Source organism: Plasmodium vivax, chromosome 13, assembly GCF_000002415.2.
Source record: "Plasmodium vivax chromosome 13, whole genome shotgun sequence".
Lineage (NCBI taxonomy): Eukaryota > Apicomplexa > Aconoidasida > Haemosporida > Plasmodiidae > Plasmodium > Plasmodium vivax.
Window position 1 is genome coordinate 1881905 of NC_009918.1, and position 23112 is coordinate 1905016.

At 48.0% G+C, this 23112-nt stretch overlaps 7 protein-coding genes across 7 annotated transcripts; 3 read left to right on the top strand and 4 right to left on the bottom strand.

Annotated features, from left to right (window-relative positions):
• Positions 1-444: 444 nt before the first annotated feature.
• PVX_086155 (ribonucleoside-diphosphate reductase small chain, putative) lies at positions 445-2305 on the top strand. The gene has a single exon (XM_001616844.1). The coding sequence runs from the start codon at positions 939-941 to the stop codon at positions 1986-1988; it is 1050 nt and encodes a 349-aa protein (XP_001616894.1). The 5' UTR covers positions 445-938; the 3' UTR covers positions 1989-2305.
• Positions 2306-2547: 242 nt separating this feature from the next.
• Positions 2548-4101, bottom strand: PVX_086160 (hypothetical protein, conserved; the record flags this gene model as incomplete). Its single annotated transcript, XM_001616845.1, has 1 exon — positions 2548-4101. The coding sequence occupies one exon, from the start codon at positions 4099-4101 to the stop codon at positions 2548-2550; it is 1554 nt and encodes a 517-aa protein (XP_001616895.1).
• Positions 4102-5067: 966 nt separating this feature from the next.
• PVX_086165 (hypothetical protein, conserved) lies at positions 5068-10373 on the top strand (the record flags this gene model as incomplete). Its single annotated transcript, XM_001616846.1, has 4 exons — positions 5068-7560; positions 7718-8303; positions 8491-8739; positions 8888-10373. 4 exons carry the CDS (start codon positions 5068-5070, stop codon positions 9946-9948), a joined length of 4389 nt encoding a protein of 1462 aa, XP_001616896.1. The 3' UTR covers positions 9949-10373.
• PVX_086170 (hypothetical protein, conserved) lies at positions 10109-12985 on the bottom strand (the record flags this gene model as incomplete). The annotated part of the gene is made up of 1 exon (XM_001616847.1): positions 10109-12985. One exon carries the CDS (start codon positions 12983-12985, stop codon positions 10109-10111), a length of 2877 nt encoding a protein of 958 aa, XP_001616897.1.
• Positions 12986-13344: 359 nt separating this feature from the next.
• PVX_086175 (sybindin domain containing protein) lies at positions 13345-14206 on the bottom strand (the record flags this gene model as incomplete). Its single annotated transcript, XM_001616848.1, has 3 exons — positions 13345-13419; positions 13555-13667; positions 13825-14206. 3 exons carry the CDS (start codon positions 14204-14206, stop codon positions 13345-13347), a joined length of 570 nt encoding a protein of 189 aa, XP_001616898.1.
• A 781-nt stretch (positions 14207-14987) lies between these two features.
• Positions 14988-19045, top strand: PVX_086180 (hypothetical protein, conserved; the record flags this gene model as incomplete). Its single annotated transcript, XM_001616849.1, has 7 exons — positions 14988-17399; positions 17607-17694; positions 17840-18012; positions 18190-18259; positions 18494-18598; positions 18814-18901; positions 19023-19045. The coding sequence occupies exons 1-7, from the start codon at positions 15019-15021 to the stop codon at positions 19043-19045; spliced, it is 2928 nt and encodes a 975-aa protein (XP_001616899.1). The 5' UTR covers positions 14988-15018.
• Positions 19046-19193: 148 nt separating this feature from the next.
• On the bottom strand, positions 19194-22964 carry PVX_086185 (hypothetical protein, conserved; the record flags this gene model as incomplete). Its single annotated transcript, XM_001616850.1, has 5 exons — positions 19194-20090; positions 20298-20619; positions 20820-22324; positions 22547-22659; positions 22820-22964. 5 exons carry the CDS (start codon positions 22962-22964, stop codon positions 19905-19907), a joined length of 2271 nt encoding a protein of 756 aa, XP_001616900.1. The 3' UTR covers positions 19194-19904.
• Between the last annotated feature and the right edge of the window lie 148 nt (positions 22965-23112).

Consider the following 23112-nt stretch of genomic DNA (forward strand, 5'->3'; position numbering starts at 1 on the left):
TTGCATTGCGTGGCATTGCTTGGCATTGTTTTGCTTTTTTATTTTTCTTTCCCGAGCCGCAAACTCGTGTAGATAGGCACGCAGTACCTTCGCAGGGCAGCCACTCGGAGGCCCCCAACTAACGAGCATGCACACGATTTCGCACGAGGCGAGTGTGCACATGTGGCGTCCTTCGAACGGTACACATGGCGTACAGAGAAGCCCCCCCCGCCTCGCAACGTAGGGGGGGAAAATAAAAAAAAATTCGTTCGTTCCTGCATTAATTACGTGCTTTCGAGTTGCCTATCGGGTTAGGGTATGTTCCCAAGGCTCCCCCCTTCCTACGGCCTCCTTTGCTTATCGATGCTTCGATTGCCCGTTGGCGCGGCCTGCGTTCATTCGGGCGTTCGTTTTTTCTTTTTATTTTTATGAAAGTTTTCCCCCGTGACAAGCATTTTTTTTTTTCCTTTTGTACGTTTGTATGTTTGTATTTTTGCATTTTTGCATTTTTTCATTTTTGCATTTTTGCATTTTTGCATTTTTGCATTTTTGCATTTTCGCAATTTCGTATTTTTTCACTCTCTCACTTCCACGTCGGCAAAAGCTCCTTTTCCACGTCGCGTGCAGCATCCCTGTGCAAAAAAAAAAAATAAAAGAGTGCTTTTGTAGCAAGCATATGATAAGTGTGCCCTTTTTTTTTACTATAATATTTTTATTACAATTTTTTTATTGCAATTTTTTTTTTTTTCTGCTCGCGCTTGTGTATACCTCCTTGTGTTGGCCTATTCCCTTTGCTCGCTTGGCAATTTGATGATCCACCCGCGCGGTAGTGTACTTGCATACGGTGTGTTAGGATACTCCCCACGTTGAGTGTATTCCTATTGAGTTAACCCCTTTGTGTGTAGCCCTTTGTGTGTACCACCTTTTTTTTCCCCCCCTCCTGAGTCAATTTCCCACAAATGGCGGACGTGCTGAACATTTCCAAAATCCCCATTTTTTCGAAAAAGGAAAAAAAATTTAGCGATTTGCAGAAGAGCAAAGAGGCCAATGAGAAGATCCTGAGCAAAGAGACGGACCGATTTACGCTGTACCCCATTTTGTACCCAGACGTTTGGGATTTTTACAAAAAGGCGGAGGCGTCCTTCTGGACGGCCGAGGAAATTGACTTGTCCAGCGATTTAAAAGATTTCGAAAAATTAAATGATAATGAAAAACATTTCATAAAACACGTGTTGGCCTTCTTTGCAGCCAGTGATGGAATTGTTTTGGAAAATCTAGCGAGCAAATTTTTACGCCAAGTGAAAATAACCGAGGCAAAGAAATTTTACGCCTTCCAAATTGCTGTAGAGAATATCCATTCGGAGACATACAGCTTGTTGATTGACAATTACATAAAAGACGAGAAGGAGAGAATGAATCTCTTTCACGCGATTGAAAACATCCCCGCTGTGAAAAACAAAGCTTTGTGGGCAGCCAAATGGATAAATGATACCAACTCTTTTGCAGAAAGGATAGTAGCCAATGCATGTGTGGAGGGCATCCTATTTAGTGGGAGCTTCTGTGCCATCTTTTGGTTTAAGAAGCAGAACAAATTGCACGGACTCACCTTCAGTAATGAGTTAATTAGCCGAGATGAAGGGCTCCACACAGATTTTAACTGCCTCATTTATAGTCTCCTCGAAAATAAACTACCTGAAGAAGTGGTTCAAAATATTGTGAAAGAGGCCGTAGAGGTGGAGCGCTCTTTTATTTGCGAATCATTGCCCTGTGACTTGATTGGAATGAACTCAAGACTGATGTCTCAGTACATAGAATTCGTGGCGGACAGATTGTTAGAGTGTCTGGGGTCTCCCAAAATATTCCACGCGAAGAACCCCTTCAACTGGATGGACCTCATTTCTCTGCAGGGCAAAACCAACTTTTTCGAGAAGCGGGTCGCCGACTATCAGAAGTCGGGGGTCATGGCGCAGAGGAAGGACCAGGTCTTTTGCCTCAACAGCGACTTCTAGGGGGGGAGCGCTTACGGGCAAAGGGTAGACTGGTAGAAGCGTAGAAGTGTAGACCTTCAGAAGCGTAGGCGCCATTTGCCCCGACGGCCCATATGCATGCTTCGCCACGCTTATGCGTGCGGCGCCACCCTGCATGACGATGCCCCCTTTTCAACACCCCTGCTGTGTTGCCATGCACATGTGTTTCTCCCAATTGTGCCGGCGAGCGAAGCGGGGAAAGCGGTTTCTTTCGCCACATCCCTTCACTTGGCTCGTTCTTTGTTTACAGTGACGAACACGGAAACGAACTATGCTTCTTGAAATGTGAAAAGATGAAGTGACAAATGGGTTGGGGAGGTCCCGCGTGTGAGGCGCGGCCCCGCGAGTTGCTCCAAACAGGCACGAGCACACATGTGTGTTTGTAGCCGTGTCTGGTTGGGGGGGGTTAAAAAAAAAAAATGCGTGAAAAAATGAGAAGAGCGCAGGGGATGATCTATCCATTGGGCTATTCCCCCCCGTGGGAATGCTCCCCTCCTCCCCAATTGTGGAAGCGCATTCGTGTGGGAGGCGACTACTCCCATTAGCCACACATGCAGTCGTTCAATTTCCGCTTGACCCCCTCCACGTCGATGTGTTTCCCTATGAAGAGGAAGCGGGAAGTGAAGACGCCCCCCCCACTCAGGATGTTCTTTACGTTGTACTCTCCTCCGCCGCTTCCGCCACGAGTGCCGCTTGTGTCGCTTCCTTCCCCTTTGGAGGAGTCCGAAAGGTAGTCCTCAACGTCGGATATGTCATCCCCCTGGTTGGCGTTTTCTGCGGGATGGTCTTCCCCCTTATCGGCCAGCTCTGCCCCACTCCCCAGCTGGGTTTGCAGCCCGTCCAGGGCAGAGAGAAAGAACGTGTGGAGGTCACTCAGGACTAAGTCAATTTCGTATAAGTCACCAACACTTTGGTAGTAATACATATTTAGGGTTAGCTTGCTCTTGAGGCTGTAGACATCATCATTGAAGGCGACAAAAACGCCCTTGCCGCGGTATATTTCCAGGTTTTTACTCCAAAGAAGGGAAACTAAAGCTTCGTTAATTTTTGTGAAAGAAAAAATATTTTTTTTTGAAGAAGAAAGGATCTGCTTCAGTATGTTTTTGCTTCTCGTTTGGAGAAATTCATTCTTCATTTGGGTTAGTTTTCCACTCAGGTGCACTAGGTAGGGGATGCTATGATCATACTGTAGGGAACAGTTAACAAAGTCGTTGTAGTGGAATACGTCGTTTCGATCTGCAGAGTGACTGCTCATCGAATTTGCCAGCACATCTTTTATATTTTTTTTTTCATAACATTTGAGTTCTGTTAGGCTTTCCATCGGGAGGGTGGCATAGCTGGTCAGGTAGATGGAGCTTAAGGGGTTCATATCCCTAACGAAGGATTTTATTTTTTCCTTTTCCTCTTCGCTAATTTGGTCCACTTTGTTTATAATTACGACGTCGCAAACGATTAGTTGTTCGTTCGCGGGGGGGTTAACACTTCCCTCCTTCTTCCCTTCGTCTGCTTCCTGTGGAGCATCTTCCGTGAGGACGGCCTCACCTTGGAATGAACCCCCCCCCTGGAGGGATTTCACAAAGTTGTAGGCGTCCAACAGGTAGACAATACTGTCGAGGTAAATTTCTGACTTGTTCAGGTCATCTAGCCACAACAAATTGTTCAGCTGGATGTTATCGTAGACCCCCGCCACTTCCACGAAGATGTAGTCGTAGGAGCTTTTCATGGCCAGGATATTTTCGATCAGCTTGACGAAGTTGCTCTTGTTGGAGCAGCACAGGCAGCCGTTGTTCAGCTCGTAGATGTACCCCTCGTCTCTTTCGATTCGGTTCACGATGGTCAGGTCGTCCCCCCGGTCGTTCCGCCAGTCATTCCGCCAGTCATTCCGCCCCTCATTCTCCGCCCCCGCCTTCGGGAAATTATAAATATCGTTGATATCCTTGAACACAATTTTGTCAATATTATTGTTATTCTCGGTGAACTCGTTGTGGATGATGGCGATTTTCTTTCCATTTCGGAGGCTCTGCTTGAGGAGGTTCTTCAGCAGGGTGGTTTTGCCCGCCCCGAGGAACCCCGTGATGATGGTGATTCCGATCATCGCTCGGGGGGGGAGGTGAAAGGCATCAAATTAGCGCTTCCTCCCCGATTGGCGCTTCTCCCCAGATTGGCGCTTCTCCCCAGATTGGCGCTTCCTCCCCGATTGGCGCTTCCTCCCCGATTGGCGCTTCTCCCCAGATTGGCGCTTCCTCCCAGATTGGCACTTCTTCCCCGAGTGGCGCTTCTCCCCAGATTGGCACTTCTCCTATTTGATCGCTTCTGTATATCTGCTGAGTTGACAGGCTGCCCGTTCCGTGGCATACCTTGCGGTAACGCAGCAGTGTAGCAGCAGCGTGGTGTGTTTTCCGTTTGGCGGCTTATTTGTCCAGGTGGGTCTCTTCGCTGAGGATTTTCCCCACTCGTTCGAATGGGGGTGCACCACGTCGGATGATCAGCCATTTTGTTGGCCATTCATTCTGCTACTCTCACATGGTGATTTTTTTTTTTTTTTTTTTCCCCTTCGCGGAGGAAAGCGGCGGCGTGGTGACGCGGCTCCGCTCTGAGGTGACATTTTCAGAGGAGCATTTTTGCGAAGCTGAAGAGAGTGGCAAGTGAGTCATTCTTTTTTGTAGATCAAAATGTGGAAGGGGGAATTTTTTTCTTCTTTCTTTCCCACCGTTTGTAAGTGTATCCCTCTTGGGGAGGGGGGGCCAACTACAATGCTCCCTTCTCAAGTGCGTGATAAATGAGGGAGAGTGCGTCGTGCGCGTGTAGAGAGTTTACCCAGTTGTATAGGGCACGTTTGCACAGAGGAAGCACTGAGAGGGAGTGTGCGTGCCTTTCCGTGACTTCCCCCCCTGTGAGGCTCCCCCCCCTGAGCGCACACACAACTCACTGCGCAAGAATGCAGGAGAGTCGAGGCGAAACGCGCAAAGGAGAAGAAAAGGCCGCGTAAATGAGAAGCACTACCGGGAGGTGCCTCCACCTGTTGATCGCCCTATATGTTTTTTTTTTTTCCAAACATACAATGTGCCTGAGAAAAAGGCTCCTGTTTAACTGCTTGGGGAGGGGAAAGATGGTCCTGCTGGTGAATGTGAAGAGAAGGAGTGCAACCCGCGTGAGCAACTGCTACTTGAACGGTTTGGTTTACACGCGGGAGGAGGACATATACCGGATAAACCAGGTGGGGCGGGCCGCGGGGAAGCCCAGCGTGGGGGAAGCGGCCAGTAGGTCGGTCGATGGGTCAGCAGATGTTGCAACTGTTGGGTCAACCGACGTGTCGAACGAGGCGAGCATCATCTCGAACAGCCTGTTGGACAGCCCCGCGGATGAGCGCAGCGGCGCGGAAGGGGGGAACAACTGCACGATGCCCCGCACCCAGTTCGAGCCATCCGACTACGAATTGCAGATGTATAAGAACAAGTGGAATATCCCCATTTATTGGGTAAAAAAATTGGAGAGGCTAAAAAATATCAACGCCATTAATTGTGTGGAGCATCTGAAGGATGATAATTTGCTCTACTTTGATAATTACAAAAATAAGGGGTTGCTGAAATTTTTAAATGAAGAAAAAAAGAAGCACAGCAATTGCATAATTCTGGTTAGGGTTGGAGATTTTTATGAGACATATGGGCTGGACTGCATATTCCTAATCGAATTTTTGAATATAAAAAAAATGAGCAACAAATTGTCATGTGGGTTTATAAAAACGAGCATTAATAAAGCTCTTCATATCCTCACTAGCAACAATTTAAATATCTGCGTGTATGAGGAGATGAATGAGAAATCTTTGAAGATGAAGAGGAGGTACCTTTCTCAAATCGTAACCCCGGAGTTTCCCATTTACCTGAACAACATACAGTACTGCCAGGGGGAGAGCAACAACATGGTTGAGTCGGCAGACAAAGGGAGCAACCTCTTTTTCCAATCGTACGACTTGGAGGACCACTTCGTGGTGAAGGAAATCGTGTGCATTTACATCGAAAGTAAGAACGTTTTTTCGCTGTGCAAAATTAACCTCAGCTTGAAGACGATTTCTATTTTTGACCACATAAGCTTCGACGTCCTCAATGTATATTTGAAGAACACGCATTTTTTAAAGGCGTACATCCATCAGCACCAGAACTCCAGCTTCACCAGCAAGATTACGCAGCTGTTTCGGGTGGAGAATTACTACCTGTTTAGCAACTTCCCGAGCAGCCTGCGCTTCCACCTGTTCGTTTTGGACAAGCTCAAGCGGCAGATAAACGTGGGCGGCCTCTTCAGGCTCATTCGGAACAAGAGTGTGTTCCGCGTGGGGGGAGTTAGCGGTAGTGGTAGCGCCGTAAGGGGTGATAACGGTAGCGGTAGCGGTGTGAGGAGTGATAGCGGTAGCACCGTAAGGGGTGACAGCAACCTGGGGGATGACAGCTATGCGAGGAGTGACGGCGGCCCCTCCGCGGCGGACTCCTCTGCGCGCACGTACTACTCGTATTGCACCCCGCTGAACATCTTCACGAGCTACAACATGGGGGTGTACAAGCAGAGCCACTGCTACGAAAACAGAAGCAGCTACCTCTTCTACAACATCGTGGACGTAGACAACCGGGACTCGAACAGCATCAACATCAGCGAGTCGATGGAGTTCTTCAAAAACATTTTCCTTTTCTACCCCCCCTTCGAGGTGACCAAACATATAAGGTACATAAACGAGTACATCCAGCGGAACCAGCAAAACTTAATCATCCCCAACGTTAGGCCCTTTAGAAACAGCATCATTGTCACTCTACTGTCTAACCTAAAAGCAGACCATGCCACTTTGAGGAAGATATATACCAATGTGCAGGCCGTCCACAAGTGCATGGACCGATTCGAGTACCCCCTGCTGACGTCCATTTTCCGAGTGATGAATCACCAGAACAGCTTCAATCTAAACGTTGTAAAGTTTTACCATTTGCTGAAGAGCATAGAAAATATTTTGGCGGCCAATTTGGAATTCCACCCCTCCACTTTTTCCTACCGGTCTGAACTCCCCGCCTTTAACGAATTCGTTTTTTACCACGAAAGTGAGGTGCACAATTTGGTTAACGAGAATTTGCTCAGCCAGCAGAATGAGGAGGTGGCAGCGGCGAGGGGGGATCTATTCGAAGCCGTCCTTGGTGACTACGCCGATGCGGATGCAAATGCGGATGGTGGTGCGGGTGATGGTGCGGGTGATGGACATACGGGGGAGGGGAAAAAGTACAACTTGGAGGGCCTGCAAAAAAGCATCAAAGTGGACAACACGAATGACGTTATTGGGGTAAAGAGGAAGAAGAAGAATTGCCAGTCTGCTCATTTCTTTCACCCGCTGAATAAAAAATCGGACGTGATGAAAAACGTCTATGTGACTGAACATGTGCAGAGGAGAGTCAGGAGCTACCTCTCCGCCATCGACCGGAAGAGGCGCCGAATCAACGACATTATTCGCGGCGTAAATGTGCAGCTCTCCTCCTCCGTGCATATCCTCTCCTTCGCGTCTAACTTTCTGCAGATTGTGCAGGTTGGTTGGGTTGCCCAAGGAAAACGTGGCGCAGTTTGCGTCTCCCCCCCCGCCTCACACATGTGCGCAGTTTGCGTCTCCCCCTCCCGGCTCACACATGTGTGCACTTCGCCTTCTCCTTTACTCATTTGCACAATTTGGCTTCTCCTCCCTGCAGGCCCTCTACAACCACACGATTAACAGCATCAAGCGCAAGTGGAGCCTGCCCATCTGCAAGCACCTAGCCGTGACGTACGCACAGCGGACCTTCGACAACATGGAGGAGAAGCTGCACTACATGCAGAGGTGCCTCTACGACGAGGAGGAAAACACATCGGGGGGGAACACCCCAGGTGGAAGGAGCGATCCTTTGGGCCATCCAGATGGAAGGAGCGATCCTTTGGGCCATCCAGATGGAAGGAGCGACCCTTCGGACCATCCACATGGAAGGAGCGATCCTGTGGGCCACCCAGATGGGGAGCCCTTTATCCAACTGAGCGAAGAGGAGGAGAAGCAAATTTCACAAAATGTAGACCCTGACTCAGTCGGAGAGGTAAAAAAAATTTATAAAAAAAAAAATTACATGAATGATAATTTGACGTATATTTTAGGGGCCAAGCCGTACAACATGAGTAAAGACAACTTAGTCAAATACGATATTTTTTTAAAAAAGAAAAAGTTCATTTTGCTGACTGGCAAAAATATGAGTGGGAAGACAACTCTGTCGTTTACGTTGCTGTGCATCCTTTTTCTGGCCAACCTGGGTAGGCTCACCGTGGTGCGCCACAGTTGGCGCGAAGTGGCCATTTGGGGCAGCCCCGCTGGTTCGCAACCGCTCGGCGGTTTCGTCACGGTTTCGCTTCTCCACTGCTTCTTCGCTTTTTTTCCACCGCTTAGCTCCTCCACCGCTTCGCTTCTTCACCGCTTCGCCTCACCTCTCCCCCCCCGCAGGCATGTACGCGCCCTGCGAGGAGAAGAGCATCGTTTCCAAGTTCCGCGAATTCTACAGCTTGAAAAATGTAAACTACCAAGAGCAGATCGAGAATATGTCCCTCTTCAGGGAGCAGACCTACTACATCAATTCTATAATCGAGGAGATAAAGGAAAACTGCCCCTTCTCCAGGCAGTCCTCGCGCGATGGGGAAATTTTCATTCTGTTCGACGAGCCCTGCATCGCGACGACGCCGGTTGACAACGCGGGTAATGTGGAGGGGCGGCCCCGCAGGAGGGGAGATTCGCCGAGCATGTGCATATGAGCGGGAGCAAATGAGCACGCGCAGCGAAAGAATGCTTCTCCATTACCCATTACCCATTCGCCGTTCCCCCTTCTTCCCTCCCCCCCACACAGTGATCATCAGCGCGCTGTCGGACTACCTCCAAAACTACTGCGGAATAATAATCACACACAACTACGACTTGCTGAGGAAAATTTGCCTGAACGAAAATGTCGTTTTTAAAAAAATAAATGAAAGAATAAACTACTTGGCCACACAGACGTACGAGCAAAGGGCCACGCTGGAAAATGGCGTTTGCAAAAATAGCGAAGCGTTGGAAACGTGTAGACACACCAAGGTTGATGGCAAGCTGCTGGACCTCTTAACCTTCTACCAACAGAAGTACAAACTGATACATAACTTAAGTGACGCCCTGTATTACAAATTTGTGGAGTACGTGAAAGGTAAAGAAGGACGGGGTGGAAAAGAAAGAATGAACGATTTTTTTGAACATTGCTTGAATGGCCCTTCGGAGGAAGGGAGAACACACAGGGGGGACGCTTCCGGGGGAGAGAAAGCGATGGATACATTGGAGGGAGGCAGGTGGAAAAATGTGACGCACTGTTTGGAATTTTTGCGGAGAGGAGACCCCGAGGGGGGAGCTGCCAAACGGGGGGATAATTCAAATGTGAGGGGGGAAGAGCCACATGTTGGAGGCTTCCCCAACTGCAGTGACGATCAAAACTTGGGGAGCGGCACTCTGGACGCGGAAGTGGTCCGCGAGCAGATCCGCCAAATGCAGGAAAAGGAACTTACCGTGGCGATGGAACAAATCGAAGAGGCAGTCAAAAGAAAGGTGTTTAAAATTGCAATGAATGAGGATGTCCCCATTTTTTTTAAAAACAAAAGCGTTGTTTACATTTTGTGCATTTTCGCGAAAGAAAAAAAAAAGCCATATTTTTACATTGGCATAAGCGACAACATTTCCGAGAGGTTGAAATGCCACACGAGGAATTTATTAAACAATAAAAATCTTTTAAAAAATGAAAAGAAAAATAGCATACTGAATTATAAATTTGACATGGACTCCTTCTACACACTTTTGTTTCACGTGGAAAACAAAATGTTCGCCTCTAAGTACGAGCGCGAGTTATCGGATTTGCTGAAGGGCGGATATGACATCTTGTCCAAGTGATGGCGCACAGAAGTGTAGTCACGGCCGCGGCAAATGCCAATGCCAATGCACCCTTTACTTTGAGGAAGACTTTTTCCCGCAGAGTGAAGGCCAAAATTGGATGGAACAACTCCTGCGGAGTTCCCCTATTCGGGGGATGTCCTCACTTGTATGCCCCCCACTAGAGGTAGTAAATCTCCGAAACGAAGTGGGAACACTCACTGTCGTGGCATTTCTGCACGAACAAATTTTTGAGGTGGTTAAAAACAACGTATATGTGATTCGATTTGTGTGCGCGGTTTTTATTTTTACAAAATTTGTTTTCCCTGAAATGGAGAATGTACTCTTCCGCGTTGCATGTGATGGAATATATAAAATATTTTATGAGCAAGAGGAGGGAGGAATTTTTTTCATTTTTCATCTGTGTGCATTTTGTATATTCATCCAAGACGTACGCATAAAATTCTGCATTTTTTAAAAATAAATCATCATATGTGTCTAAGTTTTTGCAAAATTGTGGTGTGATTATGCCTTTCCGCGGGGGGCCCACATGACCCTCCCTTTGCATCCCCTTTGATGTGATGTTTTTTTTGTCTATCCCCTGTGTGCATGCCTTTTCCAGGGCAGGACACTCCTCCGATGCGGCGACTTCCCCCTCGCTTGCGCCATGCATGTAGAGGTCGTACTGGAGCTTATTATGGATGGAAACAATTCTGTAAAAATATTCTTTACTTATTTCTCCTTGAAATTTGTTTACATATATTTTATTGTTTTTAAAATTTTTATATAATTCAAAATTCCAGAAGAAAATAATTTTTAAAATGGTGTGCACGTGGGCATGATTGATGTCGTCCAGCTGAATGCTTCTGTGTACGTACAGCTCTGTGGTGCCGGGCGTTGCTCCATTGCGCGACCTTTTCGCGTTGCCAGTGCTGAGGCGGGAAAAAGAGATAGGGGGAGGGGCGCGCATCGGTCTGAGCAGCTGTGCATACGACTGCCCATCCCGCTGCTCACCCAGCTGCTCACCCAGCTGCCTATGCGGCTGCCCAAACCTCTCCCCCTGGTCCCTCTTAAAAATTACGTCCTCCCCTATTTGACAACTGGCATCCTCGTCCTGGTAAAAGGTGACCAAACTTTTTAATATCAAACTGTCCACGTTCGCTTTGCTATATCTCTTCACATTATACCTGCTGAGCATCAATTTGCTGTTATTTTTTTTTTTTTTTTTGCTCGAAAAAATCATGCGGAAGTTCCTATTCCTGCTATACACAGAGTTATCCACAATACATTTGAGCAGTACCATTTCGTGGTCCCCATTTTTTTTTCTGTGCATTTGGAAAAGTTCCTCCTCATTTTGGAGATCGCCCTGAGTGTTTGCTTCTTCCCCTGCGGAAGTGCCCTCAGTGTCCTCTACGGGTGGAATATCCTTCTGGAGAGTTGGCTCACCGTTTTTGTTGTCCACATGGGAGGCATTCTCTTCGGCCGATTTGTCTGCACTCTCTTCCCTCTTCATTGCAAATAGCAGAATGAGGAAATTATCATCTGCTCTGTCGAAATAGTTGTTTCCTTTTGCCTTTTCCAATTTGGCAACGTAACTTTTCACTACATCGTTTAGTGATTTATTGTACAGGGAGAAGTAGGAACCTTTTTTTTTTCTTTCTTTTGCGTCCCTCGGTTGGTTTCCTCCCCCGTTGGGTGCCCCTCCACAGAGGGGGCTCCTCTGCTCGCTGGGAATCTCCCCCCTACTGATGGCCATCACCAAATCGTGTATCTCGCTAAAGTCGTTTATCAGGTCGAGAGGGGTTTTCTCCTCAACGGGGGGTTCACTCTGCCAATTGTGCGAGTTAGGGTTGGAAAAAGCATCCCTATGGTGATCCCCCTCTGGCGCAGACAAATTTGGAGACCTCCCCTTGAAGTTACAACTGGTGGTGTCACTTCCACTGGTGATGCTTCCCTCGTGGGTATCGCTTGTCCGGTCTCCCACTTTAGTACTACCAAGGGAACACTCATTTGCGTTGTCTTCACAGGGAAGAGAAACCCCCTTTTCACGCTCTATATAAACTGTAGACAAATTAATGACGCACGCGTTTTCACTTTCCTGTATCGCTCGCACGATGTGATTTATAAACAGGTCAACAAAATATTTTATGCAATTTTCGTTGTCAAAAAGGAGAAGCTTTTTCTGATTCTTTTGTGCAGTCAACTTTGTTTGCCTTTTCTTATACTTGTCGTAAAAAAAATCATCTGACTTGTTCAGGCGATTTTGAAAAAAGTGACAATAATCTTTTAAATATTCATAATAATCATCATCATCGTGAAGGGAATGAATATTTTTTACAATCACATGGAAAGATATTTTTTCGCTGGTGGAGCTATCTAAAATTATGGCATCGTTTAGGCAAATTTTTACGTCAAAGTTGGCGTACACGAATAGGCACAGCTCGATGAGGAATATGAGCAGCACGCAGTCCTTCTCTTGGCGTTCGCTCAGCACGTCGCACTCCAGGTCGAAGAAGAGCCACCGTTTTTCGTTCGCCAGGATGAGTTCGTAGAGGTGCATCGGTTGGTCATTTGGCGGCGGGTCCCCTGGGCGCCCTTCGTTTGGCGGTGATTTGCATGGTGGCGATCCGCATGAGGACAATTTTTGTACTTTCCCCTCATCGAAGTATATATCTTCCAACGACACGGCGTAGAAGCAGTAGAACTTCAGGAAGCGGTAGAGGCTGTCCAGTATGAAGCACCTCTTGGCGTTTTCCATCTCTTCCGTGTATATGATTATTCCCTGTCCGTTGCGGGGGTAAGCGGCCCGACTTGGGGGTGCCCCCCCCTCCGCCTCCACATCAGTGTCTGCCTTCGCGTGTGAATCTATTTCCACTATCTGGGCGTAATGCGAAAGGGCCTCGTGCTGTTTGTAGAACCACCTTTTTCTTATACCCTGCGAAACAGACTGGTCGAACCGTTTTAGCCTTTTCAAGATGCCGTATTTTTCTATGTTTCCTTCGAAGATGGGTTTCTCGCTTTTCCTCTTCCCGTAAAATGTCTCCGCGTCTATCGCCATGGCTGACTTGTGTGCAGTTGCTTTGTAAGACGTGTTAACGGTAGTGGGTGCGCCTCGGTGACGAGTTGTGAGGGGGGTCACGCGGCAGTTTCCAGTTCGAACCAGACACCAGGTAGTTATTCCTCAGTGGGTGTCGGCCGGGTTTCTCCAGCACATCGGCTTTTGCCCGGGCGGTCATTCTGCGCCTAACGAAGCAGGTGCATCTGCGTGCGTAGAAGTGTCACATGTGCAATATGTATGCTTCTACGCATGCATGGATGGCCAGCCCGAACTGAGCGCACTGCCAAGGTGGTGCTGCACGTTGGTGAATGGTTAACGAGCCGCTAACGAACCGCCAACGAACCGCTGGTGAGTCACGCCTACGCTGGAGTCAGCCCCCTAATGCGGTCAATTATCTTCTCGTCGAATAGTTTGTCCCGTATTTCGTCTCCCGTCTGGGTAGGAAAAAAAAAAAAAAAAAAAAAAAAAATATCCATACAAAAGGGGTTGCTCCGCAGAGGGGAAATCCGCTCACGATGAAAAAGGAATCATTCATCCTGCATGAAGCTACACATGTTCGCCTTCCCTACGTTGTAAAGCGGGTTCAGGATGACAAACTCGAGGAAAATGGTCTTGTATATGTCTTTCAAAAAGTGGGACAAATTGGGGGTGCTCTTGTGGGTGATTATAACGAACTTGTAGGCTGCAATTTAGGGGAAGGAAGAAGTGGACATATGTGATGGGAAGAGACAACCCATGAGGGGGAGGGCATTCCAACTGGTTTGTGCTACCCAAACGTGGTGCTCAGATGAACCTCCCCCCCCTACAGTACTACCCAGGTGGGTGCACCTCAAACCAACCTGTCAACGTTTCGAAGTAGTGCAGCTTGTAAAAGGGGGTGTTGAAGGAGTTAAAATTTCCCACGTGTAGGTTATCCTGCGTGTTGGCAATATTTTGGTTATGGGTCTTCAAACTCTGGTTCATATTTTTATTAACATTCTGCATGGACTTGTATAGATTTTTTAATTTCTTGTTCGGTTGTATGTTGAAGCAGAGGTAGTTGAGAGCGTAGATGGATCCCAAGAGGAGCTTCTCCTTCTCGACTTTGTTTGGGGAACTCGTTTTTTCTCTTTCCTCATTTTTTAAATCAATGCTATAGATGCACTGATTTTTGAAGAATATGTAGAGGTAGTAGTACTCGCGCGCGGCGTCCTGGGGGTCTGCGCCCTTCTCGTGCGACATGGTTTGAGCTGCTACCCCCGTCTGTGCCGCTGCCCTCGTCTTACCTCTCTCTTATGAGTTCCCCCTCCTGCGAATGCTCGTGGGGAGCTTCACCAGGGTAACTCTTCTGGCAGATTTGCAACTCTCTAGTTGATCCCCCAGGCCGGCACACAAAAATGGAAGTATGCGCGGGGGGAAGTTTCTCAATTGGTCGTACTACGCCGTTGCGGCGAATTACCTATTTTTGTTTGTTTTTTTTTTTTTTTTTTTGAAAAAAATTCGTTACGTGGAAGCAATTCAGCTTGCCCAGGCAGCCCACATGGGTATGTAACATTCCAGGTGAGTAAATGTGCACAGATTGCAGAATGGGTAGTGCGCAAGTTTTCCTACGTAAAAAGGGATGGGCAACAAATAATTCTGGGTATGTGGGGGAGGATGGCATCACGTTGGGGGGAAACGAATAGGAGAAATGAAGCGAAGAAGTAGCCACTGATCGGGTAGAGAGAGGGATGTAAACTCAGCCGTTACATGTAAAAAAAAGATCGCCTCGGTGTACAGGCTAGCGAGGACAATTCCGGCACCGCACACAGGGGTGAGCGGGTGAACCAGTTCGCCAACGAACGAGTTAGCCAGTGAACGGAGGGCCGACCGACCGAGTGGGCAACGCACGACACAGCACTGTCCCTGTTACGTCCATGTCGAAGCGGTGGACCCCAGGCAGATTTAAAAATGTGCCCAGTTATTCTCTTGGTCAGGTTGAACAGCCATTTTTTTTTTTTTTTTTTCCTTTTGCACATTTTTTGGAAAGAACGCCAGGCGCAAGGGCACAGTTAATGCGCGCGGAGAAGAAAAAAAAAAAGAAAACGAGAAAGGGTTCGAAGTGCGCGAGAACGAACGGTCAGTATGCTAACGCTGAGCGAAGCGGCAGCGCGCCACGAAAGCAACTCCCCGCGAAAACGATGCAGTTGAAGGGGGGCGGCGGGAGAAAAAAGGACGACGCTGCCGCGGGGGGAGGAGCTACACGGAAGGAAGCTGCAAAGAATGAAGCCGCCACGCCGAAGCGGGGACCGCCCCTGAGGAACCCAAACGACGAAATGATGGAGAGCAACGATGACCCAGATAGCTGCAGCGTATACGACGACACGGTTGAAAAAAATATAAACTTTTCGGAGAGCATACTTGCCAATCTGAATGATAACATTTTCGAGCAGAAGGATTCCTTTAGTAGTGAGAAGCTAAGGGGAAACATATTAATGCTGCAGGAAGAAATGGAGAATGAAAAGCGGTTAGATGTTCATCACCCCGGGGAGGGGAGAAGCAGTAGTGCTTCTTCTTCCTCGTCTGTTCGTGTGCGGGGTGGACCTTCAAGACAAGGGGCAGAAGCGATGTCACGCGGTGGGTGGAAGACTCCGCACAAGGGGCTCCCCGAGTCGTCAAGTTGGGGAGCACTAACCAAGCAGGAAGTTACAGAGGAAGGAGTGACAGCCCCCCAGAGGGAACAACCAAAGAAAAACAACCAACCGACGGAGGAGGGGAAAGAAAAAGAAAAGTTTGTCTTCCCAATTAAGGTGAGCAAAACAAGCTGGAGTAGAGAAAAGGCACCCGAAAATGCACACGACGAATATAACCACAACGTTATTTACCACGAATTGTACGTCGAGCTGCTACAGGTAAATAAGAGTCTACAAAATGAAATTAAAAATTTGAAGAAGATAATCGAGATGCAGAAACTTTTAATCAAAAGTAGGGAAGACGTATTTGGTGGTAGTCATATGGATGAGAAAAACAAAGTGAGTAGTAAAAAATTTGTGAACAATAATTATTTTTTAAATTTTTTTAATAAAAAAAAAAAAAAAAATAAAGAGAGTTTTCCCGATGTGTCATCTGTGTTAAGGGTAGAGAGAGCCTCCGCCGCCACGTCCTCCTATGCGAGTGTTACAAACAATGAAGAGATGGAGGAGGATGAAAAGGCAGGGGAGTACTTCTCCAAAGGGGGGAAAGGACCCAGCCATAGGGAGAACTACCATCAGGCGCATAAGAAGGGGGAGAAAAATAGGCGGCCCAAATGGGAGCGCGTGGACAACAACAGTGACGACGAAGGGTACTCAGAGGTGGAGATGAACACGATGGATAATAACGAAAACACGCACGGTCATAAAAATGAGTACGTGAAGTTGCCGCTGAGTGAGAACGAGGGCTCGGGCGGGTCGGAAAACGCCAGCGGTGGGGGCAGTTGTGGGGACAACCACAGTGACAGTCAGCGAGGTAGTCATCTGGGCAGTCATCTGGGCAGCCATCTGGGCAGCCAGCGCACCCCCCTGCGCGATAGCATCCAGGGGAGCTACTTGTTCAAGAGGGGCAACTCCGGGGGTGTGCGCGGGAGAAGCCAGGGCGGAGGGCAAAAGAGCTACGAGCACGGCTACCAAGGGGGAAAAAAAATAGACGGAGAAACAGAGTGCAGCGAAATCCCCGTCAATTTCCAAGAAATAACAGCAGTGACATTATGGTATGAAGAAATCCTCCCCCTGATTAACAACGAAAAAAAAAAAAAAATTCTAATCGACCGTATGATTAGCAACTACATGCCCATTGTTATTAAAACGTATTTTTGGGAAGTTCACATCATTAATAAGCTAAATATAACGGACTATTTTGTTCAAATTTTGATTAAGAATACAAAATTTATTCAGTCGTATGTCTACACGAACAACCAGCAGTACCACAACCATGTGAGTAGGTACTTCAAGTCGTTGCTTACGTTTAGGAATAGCAGCCTTGGCGGGGCGCTCTCGGATGGGCCTGCTGTGGGTGACGACGCGGGGGGGGAGCAGCATGGGGGGGAGCGGCATGGAGGGGAGCAGCAGGGGGAGAAGGGCAGCAGCGGGGTGACTGATAAGGGGGAGAAACCTCCGGGTGAGACCTCGCATGGGGAGACTTCGCAGGGTAACACTTCGCAGGAGAAGACGCCGCAACGGGAGGAGGACAACGGCAGCGCCGGGCTGAACCTCCTCCAGCGCTTCTCTTTTCAGAAATTTTTCTACCAAATTCTGATAGACCTAGACAGGACGTTATACATAATCAAGAAGAACCAGGAGTACTTCAGAAAGCACGGCGTGAGCACGGACACCTTTCTGTTGACGCTGGACCTGGCGGAGACGAAGGCGAAGCTGAACACGCTGCTGCAGATGTACGTGGTGTTTAAGCCGGAGCTGGGGTAAGGCGGGGTTAGGCGGCGGTGTAAGGCGGCGGCGTAAGGCGGCGGCGCAGGGAAAAGGCTGCTTCCTTCAGCGCGGGATTGTCCGTTCTCGAAAGAGCGGACGTTCCAGGTGCACGTGCACGTGTGCGTGCGAAGAAATAATCATGCATACACACGCATGCATGTGTGCACACGCACATACACATATGCGCACACCCCCCGCAGGTACGTGCAGGGGATGTCCTACATCGCCCTGGTGTTCCTCCTGTACTGCAACCTGGAGAAGGCCTTCGTGCACTTTGCCAACTTTATGGTAAGGGGGGAGCGTCCTCCTCAGCTGTGTTAGCGGCTTTTGCGGTGTTAGACGCGTCTAGCAGCTCTGATGGAGCCCCCCGAAAATGCTCCCACAATGCCCTACCATGCCTCAAGCATGCCCCACGATGCCCCTCCCCCTTCAGGAGCGAAAGGACATTTACAACCTCTACAGCTTCAACAACAGCGAAATAAAAGTCTACACCTACATCGTCAAGGAAATTCTAACCAAGCAAAACGTGGAGATCTACAAGGAGATCGCCAAGCAGTATAATATTGATAACATCTTCATTCAGTGGATCTACACCATCTTTCTGACGTAATATAAGAACGCAGCTTCCGTGCGCGTGGGGGGTGTGTGCTAATGTTTGCGGCCACCCCCTTCTCCACTTGGGGAATCCCCCTAAGGGGACTGATCCGTAGTAGCCAAACAGTCACGGGCACACATTTGTTGAAACGGGTATACATTTCTCTCCTTTCTACCCCCTTTTTTCAGGTGCCTTCCCTTTCACATCTTCATTCGCCTATTTGACATATACCTTTTTAATGAAAAAATAATTTACGAGGTAATTGCAAAAGAGAGTCCCAATTTGTGTTCCTTTTTTTTTTTTTTTTTTCTTCTTTTGAGGGGGGAATGGACACTCCCTTCGCTTTGCATGTGAAAATTGTAGAAGTTGTAGAAGTCCCTTTGCGGACGTGTGCGTATGCTTCGATTTTGTTATGCGATGTGGGCGGATTGACTCCTCCGTTTAATTGCCTTTTTCGTGCAGCTCTCATTTTCCCGCCGCTTTCCCCTGCAGACCATCCTGTGCATCTTCACCTACTTCAACAAATTCCACCACGTGGAGAATGTGGACGTCGTCGTGAAGAACTTGTCCGCCTTTTCGTTCAACACGCACATCCAGGTGAGCAGCTAGCGCGCAAGCGGGAAGGGAAAAAAGAGGGCAGCCCCGCAGGCAGTGTGGCATTGGCACGTTGGCGAAGGGTGCCACTCCGCGCGGCATTCCGCTCGAAAGCCCAGATTGCTATACCAGATCGTCAACTCGCTTGACAACACGCTTGACAACACGCTTGACAACACCCTCACAACACCCGCTTCTCTCCGCTACCCCCCCCCCAGGAGGACAAATTCTGGTCCCTGCTGAAGAAGTCCAAAATTAAAAAAAGGAAAATTCTTTACTACCGGGAGAAGTACTTCAAGGGGCACAGTAGGGCTCTGCACTGAGTTGGCGCTTCACCTGGTTTGCGCTCCACCGGGTGAGCGGCCCACCAGATTCACTTCACATTGGACCTATTCACATTTCAAAAACACCTACCTTCCCCCCTCAGGAGACGTCTTAAACGAAAAGTAAATTCGCCTCTCCCACTGAAGAGGTCCACACTGCTTTGTCTGATTACCTGGTGCGGACACGGACTGTGCTGAAGGAAGGATAAGCATTCCATTCCGCGTTTTTTTTTTTTTTTTTTTTTTTTTCAACCTATTTGTGCAGAAGCGGTTAGCAGTGTTTTGCATTTGCGTATCTCTGTTCACCGCCGTCGCGTGTAAAGGGCAATTTTTCAACTGCCTTTCCCGAGGTGGGGGGCGACCATTTTGACTTCACATAGATTTACATTGATATGTGCGTTATTATATGTGCCTATGTATATGTATGTGTTTTTTTTTGAATTCCCCTTTGCAACGCCTTCTTGCGGATTCGTTTTCAATTGAGCTGGTCGGATAAGCGGCACGCTCGCTCTTCGCACGTGCGTTATGCCTTTGCAGAGGAGGGGCAGCTGCCGGTCGTACAGCACTCCTTAAGCAAACACCCCCGTTTCGTAAATAAAGGGTGAAGCGGTAGAAGCAGCATGAGGATGGGAAGTACATACTATGAGCAGGGGGAAGGTTACATGCAAAATGCGCCAAACATATGGCTGCAAAACTAATTTGGAAAACTAAAAAAAAAATTGGAGAAGTGGGAAAGCCGTCTTTCTGGAAAAGGTAGGCAAAACGAATTTAAAGAAAAGGGTTATTCATTGAGGGGGGGCGGATAAGAAAGTGCATTCAGAGGGAACTAAAAAGGGGAAAGCTGCGTTGTGTTGGAAGTGGCTTGGCGGGGCTAGGCGTCACTTATCGCTTATCGTTTGTTGCTTATCGTTTGTTGCTTATCGTTTGTTGCTTATCGTTTATCGCTCACCGCTCATCGCTCACCGCTCATCGCTCACCGCCTGTCGCTACTCCCTCTTCACGCTGTCCCCCAAGTGAGGGGTGAAGAAGAAGGAGTGGTCGAAGTAGTCCACCTGCTTCTCCTCCCCCTGCTCGATCTTCACGATGTTCCTGGCGGGGCTGCAGTTTGCATATTTCTCGATGAAGTTTACGAACGACAGGAGGTTCCCATAAAAGCGTACGTACTCGTTGACCTAGGGGGAAAAAATAGGAAGACAGGAATACAGGCATATAGGAAGGTAGGAATGTGGGAATGTGGGAAGCACAACAGTGTAGGGGTGTATAACTGCAAACCATTTCACACATTTGCAAATACGACGAGGTTCTTTAAACGCAGCAGACACACCCCAACGGGGTGAGACTCTCCTCCATTTTTCCACACTCAGCAAGACAACTCCTACCCTTTTCAACTCCTTGTGGAGGTCCAAGTACAAAGGAATCAAATGGCTATATTCAAATTCTTTATCGCTACCAGGGTCCCCTCTCGCACCTGCGGCACTGTTCTCATCATGAGCACAATGTTGGGGGGTCCCATGAATGCCTCCTCCTTCCCCCTGGCTGTTATTTCTGTCGGACAAATATTTCTCCACTTGGTGGTATTCCTCCTCTACCGTTTTGTAAATGTAGTCGATGTTGGCGTACTGCTTGAACTCGTCTAAGTAGTACTTGAATCGGACGATCAGGAAAATGGAGAAGCAGTTGAATTTGGGCAGCTTCAGGTTCCTGCATTAGGGGTTAGTGTTCATGGTGCGCATAAATGTGTGCGGGCTCTCCACCTTGGGGAGACCCAAAGGAGTAGGCACAGCGAGCGTAGCGGTTCGCTCTGTTGGGACACCCTTCGATGTGTAAGGGTGGACAGGCGATAAATGTTATTTTTTTTTTTTTTTTTTTTTTTTTTTTTTTTTTTCCCCTTGCCGCTTTACCTATTCTGCATCAGGGTGAAACGGGTGAGGGCCTTCCAAGCGCTCGCGCTTTTCTTTTCGTCGAACTGGATGAGGCCGTAAATATTCGTCTCGTTGATGTAGGAAGAGATGTCCACCCTGATGAGCCTCTCAAAGGAGACTTTATTTTTTATCTTAAATTTGTGTATGTCAATGTCGTAGATCAGATCAAGGGAGAGGAAGAAATTTTGGGGATTCTCCTTCACAATATTGTCGTACTCCTCGCTGAGTACTTCTACGTCTTGTTTTCCTGCCGTGGTATCGCTTACCCCCCCCTGGGTTGTTTCCCCCCCGCAAGGAGACACATCAGTTAGACTATCAAGCAAATGAGTGAAGTCCAGAAAATCATCCACGCGGTCGAATAAGTACTCATTTGATGAAGCCGGTGCCACTGTGCTGTTGTAGTTGAGCCGAATGTACGTCTCCAGAATTAAGTACAACCGATCGAGGAAAAGAAAAATGAAAAAATTTACAACGTAGAGATCTAGCGTGTTAATATTGGTAAACTGAGCTAGCCATTTGATAAAGTTTTTTTTTTTATATTTAAATAATTTCTCCCTCATGTCACAGTACCTTTCATACTCACTACGATTTAGCGTTCTGGAAAGGAGGCTCCTGAATCGAATTCTATAATCGAATCTCTTTCCATCGTAAAGGTTTTTTAAAATTTGGTTCATGTCTTTGTGTCTGCAGAACTGGTAACCTGGGTTTTCTCTCTTGACGTCTTCATTTTGGTGGCCCTCCACCTCTGGTGGTTTGGCTGTCTCCTCTTCGTTCGCGCGGCCCCTGTCGTAGTCGGGGTCTTCCGGCTCCGTTTTGACTAGCACGTTTGGGTGGGCGGCACTTTCATTAGCGGCGCTTATATTGGCGCCGCTTTTATTAACGGTGGCTCCACTTGGGGGACTTTCCACCGGGGGCGGGCACTCGAACGAACTGGCGGGCGTGCCATTCGGCTGCGCATCGCCATCCAGGCCCGCATAACTACAGCTGTGTGCGCGCAATGGATCGGCGTTAGCCCATTTGTCAGATTGCGTGGCCTTTTTTTGACTGCCCAGATGGGAAGCATTCACGTTGTTCTCATCACCCCACGGGTGGTGCACTTGTCTGGGTCTCCCATCTGGAGCCCCCGCGTCACTCATCGTGGCATTTGCCATTCCCGAGTTTGATGCACCTCCCCAGTTTGCCGCACCCCCCGCGCTCGCCGCAGTGGGGGCACTTTCAGAGGCGCTGAAATCTTTGCTCCATCTCATGTTATATATGTCTTGGTAATTTTGGAACTCAAAGGGGAAGAGGTTCCTCAGGAATATGAGGAGGTTCTTATTTTTCGAGTCCCTCTTGTTGTATTCGAAAGAAAATTTTTTAAAAATCACGTGGCACAGGATGTTCATGTAGAGGTGGAGGCCCTTCACGAAGTCGAAGTTGTCTTGCAGCTTGTAAATGCGCAGAATTCGGGAAATGTAGTTTTTTAAATTTAGGTCGTACCTTACCTGAATGGGGGGGCGATGGAAAAGTAGCGAAAAAAAGGAGTGACTGAGGGAACGTCTTTTTTGAGATTAGCCGATCGGATTGCTCATTACACTTTATGTGGAGTGACCCCGTTTGGGGATACAAAATGTTTTTTTTTTTTTTTTTTTTTTTTTTTTTTTAATTTTCCCATTTTGTCGCTCCTTCCACATGGCCGCCCCGACCTCGCGGGGCCAATCTCTTACATTGGAGTAATCAATCAGAATCTGCTTCCGGTGGTGGCTGCTGCTTTTAGCCTTAACCTTTTCGATTTCCTTTTCAGCCCTCTTTTCGACTTTGATGTTGTTGATTTTGTTGACTGGAAAGGGGTGAAGAGGAGGGGTAGAACACAATGGAGATAATAACAACGGGGGTGCATTCCTACGGGGGGTGCATTCCCACGGGGAGTGACACAGAGGAGCAAAACGCACACACGCACAGACATATGTAGGTGAATACACCCCCATCAATGAACTTACGGGAATTTTTATTTTTCTTCCTTATGTAAAAGATTAACCTCCTCTTCTGGTCTTTCGTTAAGTGTTGCATCATCTCAGCCCACTCCCTTTTGTTTTTATTTTTCAAGCTTAGGTAGATATTTTTAATTCTGTCCTCATCATCCATTTTGTGCAATTTTTTTTTTTCTGCTGCTCTGTTGTATATGCCCAAACTTGGGCGAGGTGATATGCTCGAAAGAAGTGCTGGCAGTAGGGGGGCGGCCACGCGTGTGGGGGAGAGTCCCCAATTATTGCATTTGTGCTGATGGGGGGGG